The sequence below is a fragment of the Heteronotia binoei genome, chromosome 14 (genome assembly GCF_032191835.1).
Source record: "Heteronotia binoei isolate CCM8104 ecotype False Entrance Well chromosome 14, APGP_CSIRO_Hbin_v1, whole genome shotgun sequence".
NCBI classification, from domain to species: domain Eukaryota; kingdom Metazoa; phylum Chordata; class Lepidosauria; order Squamata; family Gekkonidae; genus Heteronotia; species Heteronotia binoei.
The window spans coordinates 38918845-38934618 of NC_083236.1; the positions used below are offsets into that span (position 1 = coordinate 38918845).

General features: G+C 41.3%; 1 protein-coding gene across 2 annotated transcripts in view; it reads left to right on the forward strand.

Annotated features, from left to right (window-relative positions):
* ADAMTS18 (ADAM metallopeptidase with thrombospondin type 1 motif 18) overlaps positions 1-3883 on the forward strand; it is a 151564-nt gene extending 147681 nt beyond the window's left edge. For both annotated transcript variants that reach the window (XM_060254040.1, XM_060254041.1), the window contains one exon: positions 431-3883. In XM_060254040.1, the coding sequence (XP_060110023.1) occupies positions 431-549 (119 nt within the window). In that variant the 3' untranslated portion in view covers positions 550-3883. The remainder of the gene's footprint in view (positions 1-430) is intronic.
* Positions 3884-15774: the final 11891 nt, after the last annotated feature.

A 15774-nucleotide genomic window follows, 5' to 3' on the forward strand; every position in this document is an offset into this window, starting at 1 on the left:
TTCTGAAGTTACTTATTTAGGCTTTTAAAAAGACTGAGATAAAAGAGAATGGACCAGTGGTATCAAATGTGCATAGTAGTATACAGACCTTGAATTCAGCAGGAGCACAGCTCCTGAACCTTTCTGATGGCTCCCCCTCCTCCTCCCCACCTTGTCCATTGAATAGTAGGTGCAGCTGCAGGACAATCTCCGTATGAGCTCCACCACCTATTTTTCTACAAAACGACCCCTGGTGGTCTACTGGATTAGGTGGGTTTTTGGTCTGTCCAGCAAGACTGTTGTTCTTATGTTCTCAGAGCTCCTAGAAATGAACTAACACTCAGAAACAGTTAAATGTACCTGTGGCCTGCTATTGTTTTGAACCAGCTCTGAACTTTACATTGTCATCTCTATTGTAAAATAAATTGCTTGGTATTTTTTACCATTGCAGATGATCCTTCTTGTGTGGACTTCTTTACTTGGTGCCATCTCGTTCCCCAGCATGGAGTTTGCAATCACAAATTCTATGGCAAACAGTGCTGCAAATCATGTACACGGAAAAACTTATAATAAGGTGATTTCATCTGACCTTTGGACAACAAGCACCTCTCTTTAAGTTACTGGCAAAATTTAGTTTCCCATGAGGCCTTGCTATGCCTGGTATCATGTACATTTCCGGTGGAAGAGACTTGGATTCAGTAGAGCAATATTTGCTGTGGTACAACGTTTGATGAACCATGGGTGCACAAAGACTGGATTGTGACCAAAATACACAGGGTATTATTAAACTTTAAAAGGTTAGGGCAATTTTTAGCCTTCTTCTGTTCACCATTTTCATTGTCCTCTGTTATAAGCAAAAACCTTCTCATTAGTGGCCAAAGCAGGTCTTTAAAATGGACTGGCACATTTGGCATGGTGCTCCTAATTTGTTCAGTGCACTAGACCTCCAACAGAGCAGTGTAACAGTACTATCTAGTGATACATGGGTCATTTTTTGACTTCCAGTAGCACATCCAGCCAAAACAGGGTAACGTATAGGCTTGGAGACATTGAATTGGTGGCTGATGATACAACGCATCGCCGTACATAATGTGGGTGTGTTATTATCAACAGTGAGCACATATGTTGCACTCTCAAAATAAAAGGTGCTTTATTGTGTTGTACTTGCTGCTGGGAAAGCAAGTGTTGTGTTAGACTAGATGGATTTTTATTTTTATTTTTTGCCCTTTTCTGCTTTAATTAGTGAGGTTGCTTCCATGGTATCCATTTAGTCTGGCGTTGACAAGATCATTTCCCTCCATTTTTTAAAAGAATCCAGATGATGTCACTGGCAACCTGTTCCATTCCTGTGTTTTCACTGTTGCTGTCTTGTCTTTTTTTCCTGATTTGTGGTGATTTTTTTTAAAAAAACCCCTAACTGGTACCACCCAACGTCATGTAGACAATCAAAGTGCTATTGGGATCTTTCAGCACTACAGTCTTTTTATGTCATTCTCCTTTCCTTCTGCCTTTAGCTTACTTGGTTTTTGTTTTCTTCTACCTGGCTGCAGTATTCTTGAATCCATTGCTAATTAACAGGTCTTTTTTATTTGATGAAATTATATATCAGCTTTGCAGCCATAACAAGTGCTCATTTTTGTGATGACAATTTCTTTAATTTTTACTCATAATATCGCTCAAATTGAATAGTGAGCAATGGCTTTGGCAGCTTGGTGAAAAACAACACAACCCTCCCCACACTCCCCTGTACTAATAGTTAATGAATGGTTCAAGAATACTTATTGATGCTCCCAAGGAAATAAATAATTAGGCTGCAGAACAAAGGAACACATGGAAAATTGGAGGGAGGGAAGGAACGGCTAAATGGGACTGACTTCCAGTAATTATAGAAAGAAAAACAATTGCTGGACTTTTATGGGAAATATGTTGTAAGATCCCCTGTTCAGTTCTGCTTGACTGAGCAGCAAAGAAGTGATCAAGAGTTGAAGAAGCATAATTTAATCATAGTTAACTTGACAGGTGCTCTTCAAGATTTCAGCTCAACAGAATGTGACAAAACTTCCTCTTTAAACATCGCTGTGTAGCGGGAGCAAAATAAAAAGTCATACTTGAAACTGGAACATTTGCTGTTATTCCACATTGTAATTAAGGATGAAAGAAATTATTACCAGGATTCCAAAATTCCAAGAGCTTCTCCATATGTCAGTGTTGAATTAAACTTTGAACAGTCATATGTCTTGCAGAACATGGATGTCCCGTGTGAAAAATTACATTTTGTGAGTGCAGACATTAAATCTGGAAGTAAGGAAACAGCCCTAGAAAAGTAACAACTGTCTGCGCAAAATTCATGAATCTGTTTCTGGAAATGATTATATTACAAGGTTGATGATGGCGAATTCAACTAAGATTTCTTCTCCATGCTCCTCTTTTAATTATATCATTTCTGCATTTGAAGGACCCAAGCTTCTGATTCAGCTCAGTCACAACTGTACTAGTATACCTCTACAATTGTGGTAGTTGGTACTAGCTTAATTGTTAGCCAGCCCAGAATAGAACATCATCATCCATGTAAATTGGCACTGGTGGGCAGCAACATCTGCCATTTCCAGAACTGGCACAGTGGAATTGTGTATATCAGTTGTAGGGCAATGATAGAAGAAGAAAACAAGAATATGGGCCATAACATATGTAGCACCTAAAATGGATTCTGATCACCTAGGTGGGTCAATAAGATATTACAAAAGAACTGCAATTGATAAGACCCAAACCACTCGATATTAGATCCCTCTAACGCCATTGACATTTCTAGATTTGTGAGCAATTATATTTTTATAGGATCAGGGAGTAAATTTATTACATCATGCCAGTGAGCAAGATCCAATGAAAGTCTTGTATGTACAATTTTTAGGAATTGTATTTTGAAGTTCCATTATGCTAAGCTCCAATTTGCTGAAATTGGCTTTGTGGTTCCCCCCTCCCCACCTTTTGTGTTTAATGCAAATGGTGTTGGTTCCATGGTATCCTTTTAGTCTGGGATTATACATGCATCCTGCCAGTTGGTTAAACTATGGAGAAATATGTCATTCTCTGACAATCAGAGAGATTGCCTGTATTTTAGTTGTTTAGGACTTGTTGCTATATATGCTCCTTTGACCATTTTTCAGTGGTGCTGGCATTTTTAAACCCAGAATCCAGAGGAGTCAGGGCACGGCATATTTTGAAGGCAAAAACTGAAAACCAGGGAAGAAGAAAAGCATTTATTTCATTGCCCAAACCCATATGGCTAAGGCAGAGTTGTGTCCTGCTATAATTTTCTGGGGATGCCATTCCCCCCGCTACTTCCACCCATTTGCACAGTTTCATTTGATTAATGGAGCTGAGCTTTATTGCTTCCTAAAGTACCATTTCAAACTAAAATTAGCCACATCAGCACTAGGGGCAGACAGTGGTCAGTTAAAATTAGCAGCTGGATTTGCAACGGCTTAAATGAAAACAATGTGCATGTTCCAATTTGTTTACGAAATTATTATTAGAACCATGTCTCAGCTTCTGGGTGCTCTGTGTCTTGAACAATGAACATTTCAAAACAATACCATCGAGGGGGTATTTGTCCTTCCCCCAGAAATGCCAGGTTTTGTTCTATAATTGTGTCATTTTTTTATTATTTGATGTAAAAATATTAATTTATTAATGCATAGCCTTTTTATTTCATCACTTGCTTCCTAAGTAAGTGGCAGCAATTCAGAAGAGAAAAATTACATAAAGGTATGGATTATGGTGTAAAAAAAAGTGCAACGTATAAAGTGTACTATTTAATTATTTTATAAGTTTTATAATAAAATACTCTGTTTCATTATGTTTGATACCTGTACAAGTTTTGAATAAAATATGGAGGCTCTATATATACTGGGAGTAGTGGTCAATCATTTTTCCCCCTATTATTCCATCTCACTGGAGTTCCATGCCATATTCTTAGATGTTCTGAGTTACTTTACCAGCAATGGCTGAGATAGTTAAGTGCACTTGATCCAAGTCCTATGAAATCCTTGAACAGTCCACCCGTGCCATGATTTTGAAAATCCTTGTAATTTCAAAAGCAACTTACTGTGGTGGAGAGGGATGCTATTTGAAGTAAACATTATCTTCCTGGATTCTTTGGTATTTGATCCCCCACCCACAAATCCTGAAAATTGTGTTCCAGTAATAATGAGGCAGAGCACACTACTGCACAAAGTCCCATCAACTGTTTCTGGGTTCTTTCTGCAGCTCAGTGAATAATATCCATAGTGTAACTTTGCCATAGAAAGGGCATCTGTTTTTACTGTGATCCAGAGCTTTAGGCCTACATGGAATTTCCATTGGCATCCGCTGTATATGGAATTCATTATGTGGCCTCCCTTTCTTCAACTTTCAGCAGCAGTTCTGAATTGTCCAAACGTGGTTTGCTGAATCATTGCCAGTCATTCCCAAAATAGGGGAGTACATGACAAGTTGTACTAGGCGCTCAGGTCTCCTCAAAATTCCAAGGTGTTTTAGTTGAGCAGGATATTTCAAATATGCTTGGCAGAATTTGTTAGGAATCTCAGGATGCATATACTTAACTTCCCTCCAAATTCCTACATTATTTGTGGTATCATGACTTGTAAAACTATCAGGTAAAATTCACTCGAAAACTGTACTTCATGTTACTATAAATGGAATTTGTTTTCAACTGGCTCCTAGCTAAATTCCAACGAGTATCATCTCATTGAGTCACTGAAGATTTATTCCTTCCCACCTACTTTGGAAAGAGCTGCAGATTTTACCCAGAGATTCTGGGTTTTTTCTTTCTTTCTCCATACTGATCTTTGTAGATCATTGGTGAAAATTTTATATGATTAATAAATGTCTCATTTATGGGGACTAATTAAAAACACACAATGTTTAATTTGTTCTCATGTGTGCCAGACATAAACAGTTGATTTGCTGGAACTGAAAAACTCATTCTTCCCATTTAAGTAGGAAAATTACTAAAATTAATTCTGGAATTAGGGTAAACATAATAAGTGCCATCAAGTCACAGCCAACTCATGTCAACCCCTCATGGGGTTTCAAGGGAACTACTGAGCAGAGGTGGTTTGCCAATCCCTTCCACTGTGTAGCAACCAAAGTTCACCTTGATTTTCTCCCATCCAAGTATTAACCATGGCTGACTGTGTATGATAGACATAACCGGTCTAGAATCGGAGCATGCACAGCTTTGCCTCCGCTTCCAGTTTATGGATTGCATTTTATCCTTTCCTCCTTTTGAGTAAGCAATGAGAATTGATAAAACATGGCAAAAAAAAATCTCAATGCAATTGTATGTGCAGTTGCTGGTTTCTCAGATTTTTAAATCAATTAAGAGTGCACATTGATAAAATAGAGGAAAGCAAAATGGTTTGGAAGGAACTGAACGTTGCCACATATCATGCATGTGTGTAAGATGTTCAGAAACAAGACAAAAGTATGATTGCATAGAGCATCTGTTCCGCCTCTAACACAAGAACAGTTAACACTAAACTTTAGGCTCTGATAAGAAATTTTGATATGGAAGATTTGATGCCATTGCCCAAAGCAAAAGACTTAAAATTTAATGGTCCTCTTTCTTTGCTGAAGCACTAGAAATGTTGATTAAAAATTAGCTACTATTGTCATTATGTTGATGGGCCTAGCTCTTCATGGCTGGTTGGATTCTCTGAATGCCACAAAGCTTGTAGATGTTCAGTCACCCTATGCTACGGAGGACTTCTATTTGTTCAAATCAATATGTTTTTTTTTCCTGCTTAAAATGATCACTGTGAATTTAAACTTTTTTTTCGCCCACATTTAATAATTTAGTGAATTTTCACCAGATCAAATCTCCAATTAAAATCCATTATGTGATAAAAGAGTTAAGACTAATAGGGTGACTGAATAGCTTTCACAAATAAGGCCAAGGGTCAAATTCCATTTCCAGCTTAGGAAAAAAACCCCACATTTATTTTAGACAAATCTTCCCTGAAATGCACCAGAGCGTACAGTATGTAGTAAATATGAAGGCATCCTTCCCATTTCACTGTGTGTGTGTGTGAGGGGGTGGGGAGGACCAGCTTTTCTGAATGAATGAACAACAAAAAGAGACTTTTTGCAATTCATCTTTTTTGGGTATACAAAGCCCTAAAAGATAAGACAGCAAGGGAAGTATACGGAATTGCAAACCCATCTATCAAACTGTAGTTGAAATTCTGTTTTCTTCTATTAGCTGTCAGTAAATTTCTTTTAATGCCTGAGTGACACATAGATGCTTACTTCGTTCACACACAGGGTTGTGTTTGTATAAGGTTGGGAACATGTCAGGCATTCTGAAATCTGCAGAATCAACAGTTCCTTATAGACACCTTAGTGCCATGGAGTCACAACTGACTTATGGTGACCCAGCAAAGAGCTTTCAAGGCACATGAGAAGCAGAGATGGTTGCCAATGCATTCTTCTGCAGTCTTTTCTGGTAGTCCTCCATCCAAGTACTGACTCTGCTTAGCTTTCAAGAGCTGACGATATCAGGTCACACCATGCAGCCTTCCCTCCCAAGAGTTCCATATACTTTCACATAAATTTGATGTGAGTTGTAATCCACATTTCCATAGTATTGTTATAATGATTGTGAGCTGGATCCAGCCAGCTTATTCACTCAAACTCACCCAATTCCTATCCTTACTACAGCCCACAAGCCATTTTATTTGTCCATGCAGGTCAATGATCTCCCCCATAGCCTGGCAGAAGTGGAAAGGCAAGATGCCTGGATCCAACATATTATGTATTAAATGCAGGCTTCATTTTGGGCTGGCGCTCACAGGAGCAGAGCTCCAGAACCTCTAAAGTTTATTGTGCTATTTCTTCCTTACCTCTCTCCCCCCCCCCCTCAATAATTGCTTCTGGACTCCATTGTTCAAACCCCCTGTGAGGATTTTGCTGAACTCTTAAGATTTGACAAACTTTCTAATATTTTTCTCTACAAAAAATGGGAAAATAACCAAAACATATAAAGCAGGCAGATGGAAATCTTTATCATGCCACTTTGGCCACATAGGAAAAAGTAATTTAAAAAGTATGATGGGAGCAGTATTCCCTCTAAACTGAGTTAGTGTGAACTAGCTCACAGTTTTCTAGCCTCTGGCTCCCACTTCTTTGTCTTAGCTCAGGAAAAATGGCCCCATAGCAAACTAATTTATGGAGTAGCTCACAACTTTAATGCCAGTAGCTCACAAAGTAGAATTTTTGCTCACAAGACTCTACAGCTTAGAGGGAGTGTTGGATGGGAGTAAGGTTTTATTATGACAATTATAATTCAAGAAGCATTTTAAGGTAGATGCTGAGCTGATATAATTTAGTACACCTTCCAGTGATGCCAGGGGTGTGTGGCATATGCAAATGAGTTACACAAATGAGTTGTGCTAATGAGCTCCGGCACCTCTATTTCTACAAAATGACCCCTGATTCAATGTATACCTGCCTCTCCAAATCAAAAACACAAGTTGTCTCCTCTCCATGCTAAACGTACTGAGTTCCTTGTGACATAGGTGGGGTTGAGAGAATTCTTTGACTGACCCAAAGTCATCCAACTGGCTTTATGTGGAGGAGTGGGGAATCAAAGCTGGTTCTCCACAACTCTTGATGACTACACCAAACTGGCTCTACACCAAGCTGGAAGAAACCATGTTCACTACTTGAAGTCTGCTTTGGAAGCATTCTGAGTGCTCTCGGCCAAGTCAATGTCCCTCATGCTAACCTACCTCACAGGGTAGTTGTTGTGAAGGTAAAATAGGTGGAAGATACCATGTTCACTACTTGATATAATTCTATCAACTAAATAAATAGAACTGATATGTACTAACTTAATAAACTTTGCCACCAAATCTGGATTTCCCCTTCATAAAGTCAAATCCCAACACGGAGGACTTCTGATCAATAGAGCAACCAAGTTTGCTTGTTTTAAAACTTATAATACAGTGTGTTCAAAGCACTGCAGAGACAAGATCATAGTGAGGACAGCTCTTTATTAAGGAAAGCATGGTGGAGACTGCTTCCAACAAAGACTGACTAAGGGCCTTTGGGCCAAACCTATATACAACTCTAATCTCCCGCGCTAGCCTGCCATCGGTTCATTCAAACAGGCAGGGGTCTGTGATAGGTGCAGGGCAGTAGGTGTTTGAATCCCACTACCCATTGTTATACAGTCCCCAAACTCTGCTTTCCTGGCTCCAATGAGCCGGCAGGAAGTACATACTTTAAGGCACATACATAACAAAATTCATTTTTAAAAAGCTCTCACAAAGCAACAGAAACTCTTGAGATTGCAATTTTTCATACTCAGAAGTTCTTTGATATGTTTAGTCCATCATGAAGGCTGGAAATAGTCTCTGCAATACATTTTATAGTGTCCTTTCTTCCAAGAGCTCAGGGCATCAGATGTGGTTCTCCATTTTACTTTCACAATTCTGTGAGGTAGGTGAGGCTGTTGCAAGGTCACCTAGTGACCTACATGGCAAAATGGGGATATGGATCTACATCTCTTCAGTCCCTCCACTCTACTACATTAGCTTTACTATTAGAGAATCCATTTTTATTTTTTTTTCACTGTGTGACCCCCCAATTTCTTGTTCACCAGGATGGTAATATTTTCAATCAAGAGAAGTCTGGAAAAAAAATGTATAGCACATTTTTACATGGAAATTGTGGAGTTCCTCATAACCACAAAGAAAAACAGAAATCATAGTCAAGGGGAACCATATCCCATAAAAAGAATAAGAGAACCACACTGAAATTAATGGAAGCACCACAAAGGGAGGCAAGTGGTTTTCGGCTCAAGTAGAACATATAAGGCAAAGGGCACATTTATGAATGGATGCCTCTATAAGAAAGGAACATGCAAGGATGCATGCATTGCATTGCTGGGAATCTGTCACCAAGATTTATGTTTGGCAGATTGTACCACTTATTGTGGTTGCCTATTAAATTTGCTGTAATGGTTGATGTGCTGGAAATTAACATCATGCTTTGGAGCAGAGGTGACCAAACTTGCTTAACGTAAGAGCCACACAGAATAAACATCAGGCGTTTGAAAGTCACAAGACATGTTACATGTTTGAGAGCCAGTAGGCAGACAGGCAGGCATGTAGGCAAATAGATGGGGAAAGGGGGAGTTGTGGAGGTGGAAAGAAAGCAACTTTAAATGCATTCTCCAAGCCACCAAATAGTTTGGCTTGGAGAATGATTTAAAGAGAGGAATACCTTGTCCAAGTTGGCTGTCGGGACAGTGGGGACTTTGAGAGCCACACAATATGTGTGAAAGAGCCACACGTGGCTCCTGAGCCACAGCTTGACCACCCAATGTGCTAATTTGCTTCCAAAAGCCAACTGGATGCCCCAGGAACTCCTAAACTTGGTATCTCAAGACTTTACAGTTACATAAAAAAACACCTCTATATACATTTTCTGACTGCAGCCCTGTGGCACAGCGTGGTAAGTTGCAATCCTGCAGTCCAAGCTCTGCTTACGACCAGGGTTTGATCTCACCAGAAGCTGGGTTCAGAAAGCCAGTTCAAGTTTGACTCAGCCTTCCATCCTTCCGAGATCAGTAAAATGAGGTCCCAGCTTGCTGGGGGTAAAGTGTAGATGACTGGGAAGGGCAATGACAAACCACCTCATAAAAAAGTCTACCATGAAAATGTGATGCGACGTTACCCCAGAGTCGGAAATGACTAGTGCTTGCAAGTAAATAGACCCAAACAGCAGTCCTTGTGACCTAACAGTGCTGCTTGTCTAGCTGACCATTCAAATGTTCCTTCCAATCTATGGATTATTTCACATTTTTATCCCAGCTGTTTCAACATGAAAAATCCCCATCTCGGCATTGCTTCTCCTTTGGGTGAATCAAACCTGTGGGTCTTCACTGTCTTGTCATTCTGTTCCCTCCCACCAAATGTTCCCTTAACAATATATGCATTTTTAAACATTACTTGCATATATTTAACGTGTTATGCTATGCATATAAATTGTGTTCATTATATACATAAATACAATATAAATTGCACATGTAGGAACCATGTAATATGCATGAACAATACAAATGGATCTAAAAAATCAAGAGTTTAAAACACAGAACCAAAACCATGGCAAAAAATACAAACAAGTATTCAAATAAATGTAATAGAGAATATTTGGTCATTTCTATGTTTTTTAGACCTTCACCCTAAACTTGCTTGGAGGGGAGGGGGAGTATTATCTGTCTTCTATGAGCGTCTCCATATCTTTTGTTGTTGCTGTTGTCCACAAAGTATTCAGTAGCAGATACTTCAGCTTTAATTCAATGTTCCAGTCCCATAGCCAGCTAATTTAAATGACTGAGTGTTTGGATCCATCCTCCAGTATTAATGCCAGCAAGTGGCACTAATGTTTTAAAATAGAACTTCTCCACTCACCAGGCTGTAGGACTTGCTCTTGTACATCCTTTAAAGGAATTAGTACTTCAGAAGGTCCATTCATTTTCTTGTGCTGGGATAATGTTCCACAATCTTCTCATAATTATGTATGGTCTGACACAGTTGTTCTTTTTGGCAGCAACTTTATGCTTCTGTGTATTAGCAAAACTATCACAAGTTGTGAACAAATGCCAGATGAGATGGTGGGGTGGATCCTGTCTTCATCCCACCACTCCACTGAGCAACATGTATTTACTAAAATATTCATGCCCCATCTTTCCTTTTGGCTCAAGCTTGAAGCCTTTTTCTAGCCTAAGAAGTCTTCTTTCAGATCGTGGCTCTTCCATTGGAGAAAGTTGAAGAAAGCCTTTTTAGGTTGGATGAAGTCTACTTGGAAGATGTTTGGACCCACTTTGTGATAAGGAGGACCAAGAAGTTCAAGGTACAGTCCTAAATACTTTCACCTTGGCCTTCTTCATGTTTCCACTGAACACTTCAGTGGCAGCAATGGTGGAAAGTGTGGTCAAGTTCCAGCAATTTATGGCAACCATATGGGGTTTCCAAGGCAAGAGACATTGAAAGATAGTTTGGCATTGTCTGCCTCTGCGTCATGAAAGATAGTTTGCCATTGCCTGCCCCAGGTTTCCTTGGTTGTCTTCAGGGCTTTTTTGTAGAAAAGTCCCAGCAGGAAGTCATTTGCATATTAGGCTACACCCCCTGGCATCGCCATTGTTTTGCACAGGGCTTTTTCTACAAAAAAGCCCAGCAGGAACTCATTTGCATATTAGGCCACACCCCCTGATGAAAAGCCAGCTGGAACTGTGTTCCTGTGCATTCCTGCTCAAAAAAAAGCCCTGGTTGTCTTCCATTCAAATACTAACCAGAACTGACCCTGCTTGGCTTCTGACTGAGATCTGACAGTTCAGGTTAGCTTGGGCTACCCAGGTCTGAGTGAGCACTTCAGAGTCCTTAAGTGCTCAGGTGCACAGAACAACTTCATGTCCCAAGATGTCTGGGATGCTGGCATTTCCAGAATGCTCTTGAGAAGCCACTGTTATGTGTTATGTTAGTTATGTGGTCATTGTGAAGGGAACACAACAAAGCAGGAGCAGATGGAAGGATCAATGGCAACAAATAATAATAATAATAACTTTTATTTATATCCTGCCCTCCCCGCCGAGGCAGGCTCAAGGCGGCTCACAGACATGGCATGTGCCACGATTACGATAAATACATTATACAATAAAATACATTCAAATAAATTAATTAAAACCACAACAGTTAAAGGTGCTATAGTACAACACAGTATATATCAGATGGCTAGGTGTCACTTCAGGATTCCATCTTGTAGGGCATTTGAAAAAGGACAGTTTTACCTCCGCTGGTAGTTGATTCCACCAATGGGGAGCCATTATTGAGAAGACCTGCTCTCGTGCTGTTTTCAGTTTGGCCTCCCTTGATCCAGGGATTTTTAGGAGATTTTGGGAGCTAGATCTCAGTGCTCTTTGGGGGATGTATGGAGATGATATCTTTTCCCCCCTGAATTGGATTTTGAGCTTGGCTTGTAGTCGGTTTGGAGAGGGAGACTCTTCTTTATTGCAGGGCCATAGCCAGCAGAGGGGGCATGGGGGTGGTGCCCCCTATAGAATCTGCAGCACCCACCACACACAATCTTTCCCAATCTTCCCTTGTAGGGGGGCACAGGGGAGGTGTCCCCTACAGAATCTGCAGCACCCCCACCTAATCTTCCCTTTCAGTGAAAAGCAAGAGTGGGGAAGATTGGGTGGGGGTGCTACAGATTCTGTAGGGGACACCACCTTTGTGCCCCTCCCCCTTGCTGGTTACAGCCATGCTTTATTGTATAAAGAGCTCTCTAATCTCTAACCCCAAAGCCATCATCACTAATTAGTCTACATAACCTAAGGCCAGAAAGGGAACAGATGATATACAGTATTTTTTGCACCATAAGACTCACTTTTCCCCCCCAAAAAAGTGGAGGGAAAAGTATGTGCGTCTTAAGGAGCGAATACTGCAAAAAATTCACACAAATGCCTCTAAATTCACACAAACGGCTCTAAAAACTAGGTGCGTCTTATGCTCAGGTGCGTCTTATGGAGCGAAAAATACGGGTAACTCTGAAGTGCTTGCATTAGACCACATTGTTCAATATTTTATTCAATATTTTATTTCATTTATATTCCACCTCTCTCTTTAATGGGAACCCAAAACAGTTTACATAATTTTTCTCTACTCAGTGTTATACTCACAGCTCTGTGAGGTGTGTTAGGCTGAATGTATGACTGGTCCAAGGTCACCCAGTGAGCTTCCATGGCAACATGGGGATTTGAACATGGGTCTTATGGTTCTTAGTCCAGTGTTCCAACACTACACCATGATGACTCTTCCTATATGTTCCTGTACCTCAGTTTGCCACCTTCTTGGAGTTCTGTCACTAAAGGTCATCAACAAGTATTTGTGCTTTCTCAGTGGTTGCATCTACTTTGTCAACCAAGTTGTGTGAGGAGGTGAGGGGGACTGCTGTCTTTGAAAACTTTCTAAAGGTATTGTTCTGGTTGTTAGATTTACTAAAACTTTTAAATGGGGTGTAAATAGTAGACAATTTAAGTTAGGAGTAAGTTAGGGTTTTAACTGTTACTGGTCTGTTTTGCCATCTTTTGTTACTGGTCTGTTTTGTATCATAAGCTGCCTTGAGCCCTTGGGAAATGTTTTAAGAAAGGCACAAGGAATCAGATGCTCTCCTGTAACTAGCAGCCCACCCTCTCTCTCTCCTTCCTTTTGCATTCATTAACCGGAATGTCACCTTCAAAGCATTTGTGTTGTGAATCTAGCACTAATATGCAACGTTCCCAGTAACATTATATTCTGAAGTTGTATAATTGTTTGTGGCAGCTGGCATCATGCACAAGTGAAGGGACATTGACAGATATTTTTAAAAACAAATTGTCAGGCTACTTTTCTCCTCGTATGACCACTGTTATTACAGATGCCCACCAGTGTTTAGTGGAAGAACCATGGGTGCACACAAAACTGAGCCTGATGATCTCAGATTTCATAAACATAGCCATGCTCAAAGTGTTCCTCTCACCACTTTGTCGTACTTGGCATTTCCCATACGTTCCTAAAATGCTAGTTTTCAGACCAAAATGACACACCCACCAATGTGGCTAGCTATTTTTAATGTTTCCAAAGCTGGATCATTAATTCCATGGCTGTTCCTGCTACAGAAGAGTGACTGAGATTAACCTCTATCTCTGCAACCTTATTAACTAGGGATGCCAGCCTTCAGGTGGGACTCGGGGATCCCCAAGAATTACATCTCATCTTCAGACTACAGAGATCAATTCCTCCAGAGAAAGTGGATGCTTTGGAGGGTGGACTCTATTGTGCCCCATTAAGGTCTATGTTTTCCCCAGGTTCCACTCCCAAATCTACAGGAGTTTCCCACCTTGGATCTGGCAACCTTACCCCTCTTTGTGTAGTGGTTAAGTGCATGGACTCTAATTTGGGAGAACTGGGTTTGATTCCCCACTTTTTCACATGAACCTGCTGAGTGACCTTGGGTCAGTCCCAGTTCTCTCACAGCTGCTCTCTCAAGGAAAGGAAAGGTCCCCTGTGCAAGCACCAGTTGTTTCCGACTCAGGGGTGACGTTGCTTTCAAACGTTTTCATGGCAGACTTTTTTACTGGATGGTTTGCCATTGCCTTCCCCAGTCTTTTACACTTTCCCCCCCAGCAAGCTGGGTACTCATTTTACCAACCTCGGAAGGATGGAAGGCTGAGTCAACTTTGGGCCGGCTACCTGAATCCAGCTTCCGCCAGAATCGAACTCAGGTCATGAGCAGAGAGTTCAGACCACAGTGCTGCAGTACTGCTGCTTTACCACTCTGTGCCACGGGGCTGCTGCTCTCTCAAGAGCAGTTCTCAAAAGATCTCACTCAGCCCCACCTACCTCACAGGGTGTCTGTTGTGGGGAGGAGGAGGCAAAGGAGATTGTAAACCACTCAGTGAAGGGGGTGGTATAAATCCCATCTCCTCCTCCTCTGCAAATCTTGGCCCTTGGGGCACCTGATGTCCTTTGTGGCTGATTGTACCCTTTTGTCTCATCTCCCTTTCTTCCTCTGGTTACCTCTGCCTGAGCAATTGGGGAGTTCTCTTTGGAACAGGCCAAGCCAACTTTAAATCCCTGTGTTTAGATCGGGGTGGGGAACCTCCATCCTGAGGGCTGTATGATGCCCTCGATGTCACTTGGTGTGGCCCTCGGAGATTGCTGGGCCGAACCAAGCCATGTGGCAGCCTCTCTGGGACCTGGCTGGCCAGTGAGAATTGTGGGGCCCAGCCGCGCTGTGCAGCAGCCTCCCCAAGGCCAGGCAGGGATCACAGGGCCCAGATGTACTGTGCAGCAGCCTTCCTGGGGCCTGGCTGGCCGGCCAGAATTGCTGCAGGGTCTGGAAAAGTTACTTCCACAGTTCAGTTTGCACTTGATTATCCCAAATGGTGTGGCCTAATATGCTAATGAGTGTGTGACCAAATATGCTAATATTAGGGGATGTGGTCTAATATGCTACTGGGTTCCTGTTGGGCTTTTTCTACAAAAAACCCCTGGACCTATGCATTTGTCTAGAGTGGCGGACTGTGTGTGTGTGTGTGTGTGTGTGCGCCAGATTAGGCTGTCCCCATATGACTTCAAATAGAAAAACAATTATTTGCATTAATTTTGCTGGCAGGAATCATTCTCCCTTGGTGGAGCACTGTTTTTTAAGTTGATAATTTTTATGGCCCGCAAATGATGTTATAAATATCCATATGGCCCTTGGCAGAAAAAAGGTTCCCCACCCCTGGTTTAGATCATGCAGTTTGCTGGCTTGAAGCCCCTGGAAATTTCCACAGGTACTTGTGTACAAGCATTCCTGCCCTGCCCTGGATGGCCCAGGCTAGCCCAGTCTCATCAGACCTCAGAAGCTAAGCAGGATCAGTCATGGTTAGTATTTATGTAGGAGACCACCAAGCGAGTCCCCGAGTTGCTACACAGAGGCCAGTAATGGCAAACTACCTCTGTTTCTCTCTTGCCTTACCATAAGTTGTTTGCATCTTGATGGCACTTTCCACTACCAAACCATTCCTAATGAATTCCAAATGACTCTTTAAAAAGTTCCTGGGACAATGGGGTCCCCCCACCCCATGATGAGATGGCATTGTTAGTATTGAATACAGAGTGGAGAAACCCACATTCAAATCCCCTCTCCCGCAGTCACAAAATTCATTCACTTGTTATGGTCAGAGACCAGTGGAATAAAGCA